We start from the raw sequence: 15,000 nt of genomic DNA, 5'->3' as shown, positions 1-15,000 counted from the left end.
CGGATTTTTCCGAGTTCCCAGTGGGTTCATTTGTAACACCTTGTATTTGATATAGATTACTTTTGTCTCCAAGAATAGCAAGGAATATCTCTTGAGCTGGTATTATTCATAAGTCTCTAACAAATTCCTCAAAATGAGTTTCTTAATTCTGGACTCTTGTAAACGAGACCTTCTGTCGAAATAGTCTGTCTTTAAGTTTACACTGAATATAGTGCACTGTTCCGCTGTTTAATTAACTTCATTGATCCCAAACCTCACTTTTGGGCTTACAGGAAACGTAGTTACACACTTGTTCATTTGCAAAGATGTATTTTCGCAGTATCAGAAGAAAACCTTCGCAACGCACAGAACAACTTTTGGCCACGTTTAAAAGTTTCTTAAGCTTGGCTTCATATGCCTCAAAATTAATCACATTAGAGACATTTAGGGCGCTTTGCTTTTGTCAGAACTGGCCGGCAAAACCCGTCAGTTTGCAAAGAAAATGCAACAATTTGAAGTAACACTTGCATGATAATCGCTCGGATTCTTCTGGAGGAGTACATATCATCCTTGAAGTGTGTTGATTTTGCGTTGTAGAGTTAGTTCTTCCAAATGCCCCATCTGGCCAATCACTTCTGTCACGTGGTAAGCGTCCTAAGATCCGAGAGCGCGCGCATACTGAGCATGAATAGTAGCCATAAGGCTGTCACGCAATTCTGCCAATTCGTCGCCGGCCACTTGTCAACGACAAAATTTACTTGAAAAGGCGTCTTATACGGACGACGAGTTTGTTTCGGTACGTTTTCCCTTATCCTTCCCAACAAAGGTCCAAGAAGTGCAGCTCCCCATTCTGGTGGATATCACGGGCAAACCTTTCTATTTTCTTAGGCTGTAGGAAAAGCTGGCTTGCGTCCTGCAGCAGATGACCATTGTTACATTGGATGTGTTCAGTAACCTCAGCCAAAGTCAAACTCATTTTTTAAACCATTTTTATGTCGCGTAGGAGTTTCGGTGGTTGATCCTTTTTCGCACGTTGTCTTAATTTTGCAACAACATCCACCAACGTTTCCGCCATATTGATTTTGGGTCCACGTCTTGGGTTTTTTTTTTCTTAGATCCGACCGACCGACCCAATATCAGGAAACGCATTCGACGCTAAACGAAAAAAAAAGGGATGGCCTTGATGTTTCCGGTCGCTGCTTTAATTATTAAATCTTTTTTTTTTTGCTTTCTTCTATAGAAAAAATCATTGCCTAACTGGTGAATTCCACGGTAAATTTTACGCTAAAACCCGATATCGCATGAATCACGAAGCGATGAGTACAATATCGGTTTTTGGAGTGAAAGTTACTTTGGAATTCACCAGTTTGGCAATGAATTTTTCTTGAACCGCATTAGTTTTAAAAGAAAACAAGCACACCCTCAGCGAGCGAATGGAAAAGTAAGAACAAAGAAAAAAGTAGCTCAAAGCAAATTACAAATAAACACTCAGCTTTAAGTTTATATCCCTCCATTGGTTGACTTGAATGACTGCGTAGCCAAACTGGATTGAAACCAGCGAAAAATGCAGAAGGAAAACAACTTCCGAACCGTTTTCCACCTGAACACGAAAAGCCTTGACTGTTAAGAGCTATAGTCGATGTAGTATGGCCGTGTAGTCACGTCGAGCAACAGAAAGCGCGCGAAAAATGAAGCCTCGTTTATGTTTAGGTGAGTTAACCTAAGTTGAGCTTGCAATCCAATCGAAAACCATTACCTAGTCAGTGGTCAAATTTAAAAAAGCTGACCTCAGTGAGCTCTAACCTTGAGCCCGCGATATGGTCACGTGATACTGGTCAGTGGATACCTTATTTGACGGGTGTCAATTGATCAAAACATGGATTTCCAATATCAAAGATGTATGCTGTAAACTAGCATGATACTGGTCACATTGGCATATATGGAGGGGTGGACGTCCGTACGGACCGTCGATGGCGTCATGGCTGTAATACCAAGATTTCTCACATCGATGGGTTACCATATTTTCTTAACAATGGTGCTCCGCGCGCGCGCCTTCGACATTTAAACTTGTCTCAGACTTGTCATCTAAACAGTGGTTAACAGCGTCCCTTGATTTTGTTGTATATTTAACGCGTACCAATTATTCCGACTTGAGAAAATTGAAAGGTTTATGGACAGTCTTGACATCATGTTACTTACATGACCTTTGAAGAAGTTCCGAAATGCCTTTTATGCACGGGCAGACTTCACACTTCCTGATGCTGCATTCAATATATGTTTCAATGCTGATAATTAACAGTGCCTAAGGCTTCCTTATCTTACGTACTCTGGAGCCAGGTCTGAACCAGAGAGTTGAGTACAGCTCTTTTTTGTTGAGTAGCCGGGTTGTTAGGATGAAAATTTATGTGGTGTTCTATCTAACATGAACTGTATTTTTTTATCAGTTAAACTGAGGTGTTGAGGAAATAGTGCACACCGTATTTCATTTATTAATTAAGTCATCATTGCAAGTATATAATACAATTGAAGGAGAAAGCTCGGGCCCAATGGATTTTTTTTCCCAAAAATTTACCACTATGGGTGAAATTGGAGACCCTTAAGAAGTTCCTTATTGTCACTTGTAAAACTCATTCTTGTTTTAAAAGTACACATCTCAAAGTGGCAACGTATATCCAAAGGATCGCTTCCTTATACCGGGATGTTCATGACAAGAGTTCTTGCTCAGAGAACCGGGTTTTTTTTACCGAGCGTTATATTGATTTTGACTGGAATGGAGCAATTTCGGGGTCATAATTCTTTCCTTATCTGAAAAAGGAACTATTATCCTCATATTTTTTACATTCTTATCGCAATCACGGTAGCTGCTTCCGGGTCCGATTGCCAAAATTGGGAAATTTGCGAAATTGTAAAAGGCTATTTATACACATTTTTTTGTTTCGGTTCTAATTGTTTTTTGACTTGACTTCAATATTGTTGATCAAATGAAGCAATGATTGCACCGCGCATCAAGAGATTATCAAAAAACAAAACAGCGTAAAGTGGCCTAGAATTGCACCAAATGATATAATAGGTGGGTTTAAACTAGCGGAGTAAGTATACCTTAAGTATGACCAGAGCTCAAGTACACTTGAGATCGTCCATGTTTGCTTATCGTGATGAGCGTTCAGGGGCACCCAATGGATCTGTTCCTCACATTATCTGTTCCCCAGAGAAATCTTGCTGGCTGGCAAAAATACCGGTGTTTCGATGAGCTGGCTGGGAAATTTTGTTATTGATAGAGGTTTTGCCTGGGAATTACTGACTTTTTCTAGCATTTCAATGCGAGCTGGCTGTAGAAACTCTGAAGACTGAGGACGACTAAAAAAAAAAAAAAAAGAAACCCTTCCCTCTCCCAAACATACGACGGCTGGTGAGAGTGATTGCGCTTGCGGAAAAAACCTGTTTTGTCCCGGTTTTGTCGCTTTTGTTCGGTTGTTTTGGCTCGAGGGATTTGAAAGCGCGCGGAATTCCTGGCTAGGAAATAAATTTGATCAGCTGGCTGGGAAACCAACCAATTTTATCTAGCTGGCTAGGAAATTTCTTGTGTGTCTTGCTGGGAATAAGGAACAGATAATGTTTTCCCAGCAACACTGAAAAACACCTGAAAATGCCTTAATAACATTTATTTTCATTAACTGGGTTATAATAATACATTTTGCAACAAATTGGTCGTTGGGTGCCCCTGAGCGTTCATATTAGAATTTAAATTATACTCTCCAAGTAATTGGATTGTCAATCAAGTTATGCGGCAAGTAATTGGGTTGTTAGTCAAGTTATGCGGCAAACATGTTTGATTGGCGCCCGTTTCCGTAATGTGTTTTGATATTATAGATAAGTAAGCGAGTAAGGGTGGTTTGAACTAGGCTTGAGACTGTACTTCGGCGTCTTTGAAGGGACTGCGTTACCATGGCCACAAAGTAGGCTACTTGAGCTGAAATTAAACCCGTTCACATCTGTGGAATAGCTCAAGTTTACTAAAAGTCTACTTGCTATGCTAGTATATATGAAGCCAACTAATGGTTGTCAGATGATTTGACAGACGTCTGGGCATGATTTGAGCTGTTCAGTAGCTATTTTTTTCTCTACTAGACCTTTTCCTGGAGAAGCAAGATGTGCACAAGCTGATGATATTTGAAGAACAGTGCACAGAAAGTTACCTCAGACAAAAAGACACTCTGTTTCACGCTACATCTGAAGAGAGAGTGAGAGCCATTGGCTCAAGGTACTATAGTCATTAGTCATTATGCTTCTGCCAAGCGTTGTTTCAAGTGACGTAACTATATTCTGGTGGAAAGTAAGGCTAATCAAAGGTCTCTTATCCAGACCGTGTCATTGGCTACTGGCTTTTACGATTAATTTCAAATTAGTCAATGTAATACCAATCAACTTGCAAACTCCACAAGACAGTACTAACACATTCATTTGTTTAATATGAGAAGACAGTAATGATGCTATTTAGCAGTCCATAACTGGGGACGTCCATGCAAGTATTATGAATTCGATTACCATTTTAGTAGTCCTTGCTTTACGGAATTAGTCCTTAAATTGTGGACGATACCATGTTTATTTGAGATTTTTTCTTAACTTCCCAAGGTAACTCTCACATTTGAAAATCGGACATAAACCTGGATTATTATATAGATATTGATGAAATACCAGGATTTCTCCTTTTACTAAAAAATCATATCTTCACCGCGCGCAGTGAACGTATCATTTTTATCTTTCACATGTGAGGATATCGCTGTCGTCATGGTAACAAACATGATTAGCCAATAAAAGGCGAGCTTCCTCTTTATTGTACATTAACATTTTTATTGCAAATTTTACATTATCATGATTTGTTTTTCATAACTTTCATATCTTGTTTCATGTTACACAAGATGCGTGTTTTAGTGGTTGGTGAACAATTTTTCATCATTTCGAAAATGAACAAAACAAGTTGTTTTAAATCTAGACATTTCATCAATATATATATAATAAACAGAACATTACATGGCCGCTTGGGGATACGAATTTTATCTTCTCGTGCTGAAAGTATCTCTCACTCGTTCGCTTCGCTCACTCGTGAGAGATACTTGCAGCACTCGAAGATAAAATTCGTATCCCCGCGCGGCCATGTAATATCCTCTATATTCACGCAGCTTTAACTGTTCCCTGGAACACTGAGACACTACAATAGGAAGTAAACTCTCAAAGAGACGTAGTTATAGCGGCAGAAACTTCGCATTCACATTCACATTCTCTCGGGGTTATAACTTGCAGGCATTCCACCCTTCTTTCGCTCGCAGTCCTTTTTTATACTCTTCGGATACATTCCCTCTGCCCTTCCTTGTGAGAACTTTTGTTTTCAAGAGACGAAATGATAGATGTGCAAATCCACTTCGAGAGCAGCCATAGAACGATTTGACGAGAACTGCTATTTGCAGTTCTGTAATGGAATGGGGCTAAAGCTCTCTGGTTTTTCAGCCAACTGGAGTAAATTTCAGATTGAATACTTTGGGCAGATGACTCGTTAGGAAATTCGATCAGGCGTCTTTTTTTTCCCTTATAAAAAAAAAGAACGCCTAGTGTAGGTTAATCAAGATTTGGCTGTAAAATATTCTAGAATTGGAGTTTATCCTACATTTTGAGGCTACTTTTTCTTGAATACTGCTCTTACAACTAACTTGGTCAGCCCGATTCCTCTGTATCACAACAGGTAAGCGATGACCGTCACTTTGGACATCCGGATACACCTTTCCCTGTTCCCAGTAAGCCCCCTTTCTCGAATAGGTACTTCTTTCATAAGAATGTCTGTGTTATCGTATCTAAAGCCAGGTCACCCAAAAGAGACTACCCGATAGAATTGCTGCCACGTTATGATGCGCACCCTAAAGGTTGCAATACGTAGTTAACTAACGTGAGTTGCCCATAATCAGGCGGATCCCGTGGGGGTCGTTTCAGGCTCCACTTTAAATTAATCAAAAGCGAACAGTTGTAAATCGTATCTTTCTCTTGTAAAAGTCAGGTGAGTCAGACTCCCTTGATGCATATTTCACGGTAGGCGTAAGCCCCATGTGTGTAAAAAGAAAGCAATCTACACGTGGAAACAGTTGACAAACGGGGTCACTGTGACGATGGCAAGCGCGTCTTGGCATAAAAATGGGTGGAAGTTAAAGGTTTCGAGATTAACGCTTGGAATGTGAAATCCTACCAAAAATGCCTGTTTGTGGCTACCACCCTTGTAACGTTCCAAGAGACCGCATAAAAGGTCAGCATACAGTGCTACGATCTCTTTGAGGACTTCAAGAAAGCAAGAGTCCGGTGAAATGTTTTTACACCAACACGAGGCGCGCGCATATCTACATCCGACCTGATTATTTTGTATTACTTGCAGGGTCGAATGGATCAACAATCATCTTTGTGAGACTACTAGGGATAATGAAACAAAAGTGGTGCAAATCTCTAAAAAGGTGAACAGCATAGAAGATCGCTTATCAAGAATGGAAGAATATACGCTTCAGATACTAGACATGCTGGTAAACATTCAAGAGCCTCTTTCTTCTCCTTTTCAAGAGCAAGAAGATGATGTTGCGACGAAAGATAACAGGAATAAAGAATCAGGGCTGAAACACGAGTCTATGGCGAAAGAAGCACCCAAGAGAATGTACAGCCGTATGATGAGCGTTCCATCATATGTGTATAGACTGCACTCTGGTTCCAACTCGAGTATTCCCTCAACGCCGATGTACTTTAGACACAAACTCCCTAACAGTAACCCTTACCCACCCTGGTATCGTCAGGTTTCCAAAGGCAACTGGCATCGCAATAGTGTCCAAAAAGCCATTGAGAAATTCAAGAAAAATAACATGCCACCTTCAATCGATGGGCCTTTTGCGACTGCCCTAGAAAGCAGATTACAATCTCAAAGCCCTTTGAAGAAATTACCACTGGTGAGATCAGATAGTGAAGGCACTGCTCTTTCAAAAGGTTTGTTCCTCGCACGATTTGAAAATGGTCGCAGAGAGAATCCTTGGCGTTTTTGTTTGTTTCCGATAAGTGATTATTTCCTTGTTCCTTTCTCTAAGTATTTCGTAGACTACTTTCTTTTCAACTCGGTTGTCCGCCTTTCAAACTGAATCAGTTATTTCCCTGGCCTATTTTAATGCCTTTGATCCACATATTGGTTTTCATATTTTTGTCAGGTCAGTCCTTATCTTTAGCTCACCGTAAAAATTCTGGACGCACACGCTCAGAAACACTTCCCTGTATAGTCGCAATTGAAGATACATTTCAAGCCCCGAAGGAACATGGCCTCCACGTACAAGCAAGACTATCGCCTTATCCAGGGACCCAAAGACAGCGGTACCCTGTTCCAGACTTTCTTGTTGATTGGCAGGTGAGTTTAATGATCGCCTTTAAAACGGGAACATTTTAGCCATACCCCTCACACGTTTTGTCTGAAATATCCTGGATATTTATAAGTGTGATCCCAATAATTTGATCTGCTTTTCCCACAAACAGGCCTCTCGTCCTCTCTTTGTTCCTCTTTTCTTTTTTTTTGGATTTTTCCTCAGCCTTTTTTCTTCTTTCATCTGCCTCTCCCTTTAACAGGGTCTTTCTGCAGGTACCGAAAAGCATTGTATTATTGGTCACTTGGGATTAGTTTATGTTACAAGTTGAAGTTAACTTCATGTCCATTTAAATCAGACAAGGTGAAAATAAATCAAACTAGATAAATTTAAATCAATCTTGGTGAATTTAATTAACTTAAGTTATTTATCAACTGTTTGAAAAGGGATTTTTTAATGGGGTGTGGTTGAAAAAAAGGGGCACGGTTTTCTTTAGGGGGAGGATGGGGGGTTGTAAACAAAGACAAGAAAAAGTCGCCTTTCCCCCTTCTTTTCGTACTCTCGTTCTGTCTGTCCCTACCCCTCTTAACTTTCCATTCCCTGATCCATTCGTCATACCTACCACTAATTTATGTACCCTTTGTCCCATTCAATTCCAATGTGTACATTAGAGAAAAAAATCACTTTAAACTGCACTTGCCGAGATCTGAACCGGGGACCTCTGACATCCCTCAGTAGAGCGTCCTTCGCCGTAACTAACCATAAACCACACAGGACTTGGATAAGCAGTCGTCATTAATAATTAACAATTATTGGATGAGGTTGAGCATGTTAGCGATAATTATCAAGGCCAAAGTTTGTGTTATCTGCTGAAGCCGAAAGCTGAGGCAGATAACACAAACTGAGGCCTTGATAATTATCGCTAACATGCGAAAACCGAATTCAATAATTGTTTTATTATGCATATTCCTGAGATGAGCATGACATGACATGACAAAACTGATCGAACTGCTCGTTAGTGTGTTAGGTGACGTCACTTCTGCATGCATAAAACTATTGTCTGTAGGTATGACGTCAATTCTACATATATAAAATCTATTGTCTGTAGGTATGACTTAAGAGAAACATAGCAAGCAAGAATTAGCTGCGTGCTTGTAGCCAATCAAAATCGAGCTTGTGACACCGATGTATAATAATAGGAATTATTTAATTATCAACTTCGGATAATGCATTTCTCGTTCTCTGATTGGTTTACTCAATATCGGTTATCAGCTCATATACCTTTGTTTGACCTTATATGACAAATGATTGCGCTAAGCGTTGCTAAGCTAAAATTATTTTCGCGCCTCGTTGGCTATTTACCATCTCATATCCAACGCGCGCTCATGGAATAATTGTTAATTTTTTTTTCCTGATGCAAGAGGGCCCAGACTCTTCTCGGTCATAGTAAGTTATGCAAACGTTTATAGGGTAGATTATTGAATGATGTGCAGTTACTTGTGCAGGTGTAGTTCAGTACCTATTTTCGGGAATAACTACTTGAACAATCAAATTCAAAATTTTTTTGATAGTTTACAAAGCTTGTAACCTTTACTAAACAGTCATTACTTGTATGTAGTTGAACATCACATGTTAGCAAGTACGTGTATATTGATAAGTAAGTCGGTGCTGGGAGTAAAGGGATGTGTTAAAGCGTACGTTTTTCATGAGTTGGTGTAAACAACGCCTTTGGTTGTTATTAAGTCTAAGCACTGATTTTCAATGGTTAGCATTAAGGCTGGAGTTAGGCATGATAACCAATTCTGCTTTTTTATCTCAGAGCGGCAGAAAAACAGAACCTTGTTTATTAATAAGAATTACCTTAATGTGACTTTGTTTTATTTTTATTTTTCTGGTTTTTGAAAGGAAAATTGACTTCTTTATAGGGTACATTATTGAATGATGTGCAGTTACTTGTACAGTGTAGTTCAGTATAAAACCTCTTTGCGGTTATCAGTACTTATAAACAATCAAATTCAATTTTGGTTTGGTAGTTTACAAAGTTTGTAATCTTTACTAAACAGTCATTACTTGTATGTAGTTGAACAATGATGCAATTGAAAGTCATTTCCTTGTTTTTTCACCTCAGGTACATGTGTCACTCACTGGTCAAGTGCTTCTTTGCATGCGGCGGTGAAGCGTATTGTTTTAGTTGTGTCTAATGACACATTCATGTCTTCAGTAATTTGCTGTCTGTTTGGTGCAATGAAAGTGTCAGTAATTCCACATTTGCTTACAACTTTCATAAATCCATGTTATTTTTCAATTGCTTTACCAAGAAGTGTGTTTGGGTGTGATGGACTTTGGTCAACTTTATTATTTTGACAAAGTTGTTGACTTGGAATGAAACAGTATTGGGTTTGCTTGTTGTCATTTTTGTTGTTGTTTTTTCCTGTGGAGATGTCCTAAGCTTCTTTGTTTAATTGATTGGTGAATAACAAGCACGTTTAGTTGCAGCTTCTCCTGCAAAATTCTGTTCATAATTCTGTTCACCTTGATTTTGTTGCACTTCAATGTCAAGATTGTCAAATGTTTTCGTTGATCTTTGGTAGTTTTTGTGTTTTTTCTCTACATCTTTGTTTGTCTGGGCACCCACTTCTCCTCCTCCTCCTCCTCCATAGTAGAATGCTGATCATGTTTCTTATCTGGGGTAGTTTTGGTTTCTTTCCATGGTGGTATACCAATCCATAGGATGCACGTGTTTGTTTTGTTGCTTCATGTTCCACAATGTTCTTTTTGCAACCAGCTTCCGCTAGTACCTGACACCAATGATTTGGACTTTGTTTCTTTTCTTTTAGATATTTCTCATGTTTTGCGTTACTGTTAGATTGTTCTTTCTACCAAGCCTTGAGTTGATGGTTTTCTGGGAGCTCCATGACGTTGAGCGATGGCGTTGAGTGATGCCGTTGTTCTTGCAGAAATGGGACATCAGAGAATTCTTTATATTCCCTTCTATTGTCAGTCGTGTGTATTTTCTGAGGGAATCCAAATTGCCAGCAAAATTGAGACAAGCATTCCAATACATCTTCTGCTCCCTTATTTTTCAATGGATAAAGCCATGAATACTTTGTGAAATGACCAGTCATGTGGCGAATCCAGTTGTGTTTGCGATGACATGAATATGGACGTAGATGGTAAGTTTCTAAGGTCCATTAGGTCCATTTGCAAATGTGTTAGGAATCCTCTTGCTTGAATAGGGGCTAGAACGGGCTGTTTTTTTCCGCTGGTGATCGACTCTTGTTCTTCGTGTCTTGAGCACAGTGACACAAAGAGTTTTGTGCGCAATATTAAAGGTGACATTTTTGAACAATTTCTTTTCCGTTGTTGGAATAATTTTGCCAGCCTCCAGCCTCCAGTTTCCATCCTTTTCTTTTGGTAATTGTTTTGTCCTTGCTGTCTTCATTACCTGTTTCCAACCCCTTCATTTCATCGTCGTAAAAGTTGTCGTCAACAAAAAGGGCTATTTTGCTTGGTTTTGCCTTTTTGGACGCTTTAACGTCACCCAACGCATTGCGCACGAGTAAACGTTTGCATAATTTACTATGACCGCGAAGAGTCTGGGCAAATATGCACGTACTTGCTAACAATTGATGGACTTTTTGTTGATGTTTCCTACTTTCAATTTTAACTTAGTGTAAAATAAAAATGACCTAGGTTGAAAATATTTCAACCTGAATTTCAAATTTACCTGTAACATCTATATTTGGAGTTGTTTTGTTTTCTGTCTTTTGTTTCCTTTGTTTTACATAATCTCTGCTCCGGTACCTGCAGAAGCAACCCTTTAACTCTTCTCACCATGTTTGTCTTTGAATCTAAGCTGCAAACGACCCACCCAGTCCTAAATATAGGATTTGGGGGAGGGGAGGAGCATGCACGTTAATTAAAGCTTTTATTTAGCTGACATACTGCTAGTAACCGAATTAAATTTTAACATTTCACTCTCATTGTTTAGATACCTTTCCCTGGTTACGCTCCTCCTGTATGTACAGCTTGTGATGCGTTTCATGATTATGAGTTTGGAGATGTGGACCTGACGGTGTAAGGAGAAATCTTTCATTCTGAATATATTTATAAAAATTAAGTCAGAGCGCAGGTATCTGACATGTTGACAACTTCCTTTTTTACCCCAGGACGTTGTTTCAGAAGAGATCAATTTAAGTTATGCGCTATTTATTACCTTATGCTTGATCGGGCTTCAATGAAAGTGTGACGCAGAGCCGCATGTTTTTGAAGGTACTAAACAAGTACAACCACACTAAAAAGGTATGCTGGCCGTGTGCCTGTTGCGGCTATAAAGAAAGCGTTTGTACCCGAAATAAACAAATAGCAAATTTCTCGGGTGCTGTACCCTGGATTCCAGAGGTTATTTTCTCGCTATGAAAAGAGCGAGAAAATAACCTCTGGAATCCAGGGTACGGGTGCTGCCATCTTGAAAAATTACTTAATTGCAACCATAGCTCGTCACAATTTTTTCAGATCGATGGCGGCCCCCGGAAAATTTAAATAGTAAAATGAGCGATTATAAAAATCTTTTTTTGTGATACAAACGCGTTGTGCGAAAAATTCTAAAGCAAATTCGATTGCCAACATTTCCTCTAGTCTTACGTTATTTTAAAGTGGGAGTGGCGTTCCCTTTATCAAAGAACCTTGCGGATTGGAAAGACAAAAAAGACTAGGCTTTGCGTAGTCCCCTTTAGTTTAACACAACAATTCACCTCCATAAGAAGCTTCTGAGCACGGCTCTTTTTGCTTTTCACAGGCGTACAGGTAAACATGTGCAAATTAGTTTTAATGACATTGACAGTGGAGTGGACCGCAGAAGCCATCAAGGAGTGTACGATGTTGTTGACGGAATTCCGCGGTATGCTTGTTTTGCTCATTATAGATTTCTCTTTTTTGCTTCTCTAGCGAAAGCCTTATACCTGCCATACTTATACCTGGATTTTTTTCTCAAAAGCTGAATGACGAAAAATTTCCAGCTTGTTTTATTTGTTCAACAGAAATCCAAGTGGTAGAACAGGAATTGCTGGTAGGGGAATGCTTGGCCGCTGGGGACCCAACCATAGGGCTAACGCTATTATTACGAGGTATTGTTTTCCTTAGGAAGTGTTAGGAGATGCGTTCGTTTTAGTCTCGAGGATCTCGATGTCCATTACCACTATATACAAATAAAGTGCTTGAATTATTCTTGTGCACGGCAGCTGATTAAAGCAGGGCCAGAGTTTAGAGAGGTTGAAGTTATTACCTATTTTTGTACTCAGTAAAACATAATATTGACGTCTAAGAAGATCTTATTTTAAAAACTGATTTATTATTCAAAAGCACTCCCTCTTGGATGCTAACCCTCGTGAACGAAATGAATATATTTCGTTTTCGATGTTGACTCTGAGATACTCAGGAATAATCCGAGTGCTTCTTTGAAGAAGTCGAAGTTTTGACCTTCCGATTGCTATTTCGATTGCTTTACCACTGAGTTATGTATAGAAGACTTGTGTGAGCTAGCCGGTGAAATTATGTACCAGTCGATTTCGTGCTGGTCTCCAAGGATGACTTTTCGTTTGGAGTATGTCACTGGCGAGAGTTGAAGGGTTCACCCTTGCGCAAACCGCAACAGTGACGGTTCAAAAGAGCCCCTTAACTGGACGTGTACAAGATTTTCACAGATTAAAGGTAGACTCCGCTACCGCACAAACCATCCTTAGAGAAGTTCCTCAAGTTGGTGGGGAAGTTACAGAAAATGTTTTTCTGCTCGTGAACCGAGGCTAAAAATTGTCTTCTTGGTTTCTGTTGTTCAATAGCTGGATAACTCTCTCCACCGGATAAACACTAGCAAAACCAATTGAGTAATCCAGCTAGTGGATAGCGCTGTCCACCCTTCGAATAAGTGGGGCAGGACGGACGGCAAGCTAAGGATGTTGCAGCCCATCGCACTCGATTAGGAAGAGTACTGAAAAACTCTGACATACTGGACTTGTGACGCTATCCTACCCTTAGACGTTTGCTCTATATCACGTCTTTCACATGTTCGCACTCCTTTTGTAAGTTGCGAGCAAGGTTTAAAATAGTGATTAATCATTTAGTTTGAGGAAAGCTCAATTTTGTCAAGTTTCCTGACCTTGGCCAAAGGTCAGGGATGTACTCATTCTTGAAAATACGGTATGGATAAATTACATGTTGACCTATGCCAAATACGCGTTTGACTTTGCCTTCTCATAATTTGAGCTAAGAAAGACTAATTTCACATCAATCCACAGCACATTTATTTTCGTTGGAAGAAATCAATTTTGTCTTGAGAAGCCGGTATTACTCTTGAAGCAACGTGTAAATATGATTTTACTGGTAGCTTTATATCTTTTTTCAGATGGAAGCGAACGTCGGAAGGAAAATTGGTGGAGCGTTTCGGGAAGCATGTCCTTGAAGTTGTGACTATTCAGAGACAGGACAGCCTCGAATGGGCGTTACCTGGGGTTGGTCAAGTGAACTTTTTGTCTATTTTTCAAATTAGTATGATAAGCGTTTGTTCTCTTATAAAACCAAGAAGAGCCTTAGTCGTGTTACAAACGTGCTAACACGTGTAAATGCCGCATGGATCGACTTAGGAACAGCTTAATATACAGATTTAGCCCAAGCCTAAATGCGGAGCTCCCAGGTTATTTATTCTTACTGGCCTCACTTAAACAACGAATTTATGGGACAAAACAATTTTGTTTTGTTTTTTTTGTATCACCTTGACGAAAAGTAATCAAATAAAGAAAACCAAGCAAAATAAAACAATCTAAAACGAGTTCTTTCGTTTCTGCTCTTCTGTCATAGGTCGTCCAGGCATCGTGCAACCTTATCAGATTCAAAATCTTCGAAATGGTCTTGATAGCACAAGTGTTACAATAAAATAAACTAATATTTTTAAACATACAACCCCAATGTTTTAGTTTAAGGAACATGTTTCGATGTTTCAAACATCATCTTGTAAATGTTCGATACAAGTAGGTAAAATTTAAACAACCAACAATATTACAGAGAACACAACTGACATAACGGTAAAAGTTTAAAAGTGTAATGCTAAACTGACATGATCAAGTTGTTTGTTGAGTTCGGGTTTCAAGCGCTCAATATGAAAGCTCTTCTTGATTTTGAGTTGATAGAAAGAAGTAGCATTATCAGTAATTTTAAATCAAGGAACATACAATTATCCTGACAGTTTTTTAGAAAAACTAAGATGCTCTAGCATCTGAAAAAGTGACCGAAAAAGAGTTTTTACTGTGGCTTGACTCGAACAAGTCAACCCTGATGTTCTGGAGAACAACGAGTGCTTTCAAGCCGTATGTCTTGTACTCCCGCGTTAATTGGATATCCCTTACGCTAATATGATATCCAGACTTGCGAAGCCTGTCTCAATGTTACATATTATTAGTAACCACATGGATTCAATTTATCAATTGCATGGTCACCGTAATCAGAAGTGAAACAACGTACCTCGCACTCGAGTACAAAACCGCCATCACAGCTTAGGGATCCCCTTTGAATGGTTCTAGAACTGTGAGACCGATAAGAAAGCCACTAAGTGTTCCAAACGAAGTGATTGAGAACATGTTTGGTTCAGTCGTGACCTTAC

The 15,000-nt window shown here is 39.4% G+C and overlaps 1 protein-coding gene across 4 annotated transcripts in view; it reads left to right on the top strand.

Annotated features, from left to right (window-relative positions):
* Window positions 1-15,000, top strand: part of LOC137992645 (transient receptor potential cation channel subfamily M member-like 2) — a 170,796-nt gene that overhangs the window by 131,657 nt on the left and 24,139 nt on the right. For all 4 annotated transcript variants that reach the window (XM_068838106.1, XM_068838109.1, XM_068838108.1 and 1 more), the window contains 7 exons: window positions 4,108-4,240; window positions 6,395-6,987; window positions 7,203-7,396; window positions 11,341-11,426; window positions 12,148-12,249; window positions 12,389-12,475; window positions 13,750-13,855. In XM_068838106.1, the coding sequence (XP_068694207.1) occupies window positions 4,108-4,240; window positions 6,395-6,987; window positions 7,203-7,396; window positions 11,341-11,426; window positions 12,148-12,249; window positions 12,389-12,475; window positions 13,750-13,855 (1,301 nt within the window). The remainder of the gene's footprint in view (window positions 1-4,107; window positions 4,241-6,394; window positions 6,988-7,202; window positions 7,397-11,340; window positions 11,427-12,147; window positions 12,250-12,388; window positions 12,476-13,749; window positions 13,856-15,000) is intronic.

The sequence above is a fragment of the Montipora foliosa genome, chromosome 2, assembly GCF_036669935.1.
Source record: "Montipora foliosa isolate CH-2021 chromosome 2, ASM3666993v2, whole genome shotgun sequence".
Classification (NCBI taxonomy): domain Eukaryota; kingdom Metazoa; phylum Cnidaria; class Anthozoa; order Scleractinia; family Acroporidae; genus Montipora; species Montipora foliosa.
Note: the sequence above shows the minus strand (reverse complement) of the source record. Positions and strands in the feature narration are given on the sequence as shown.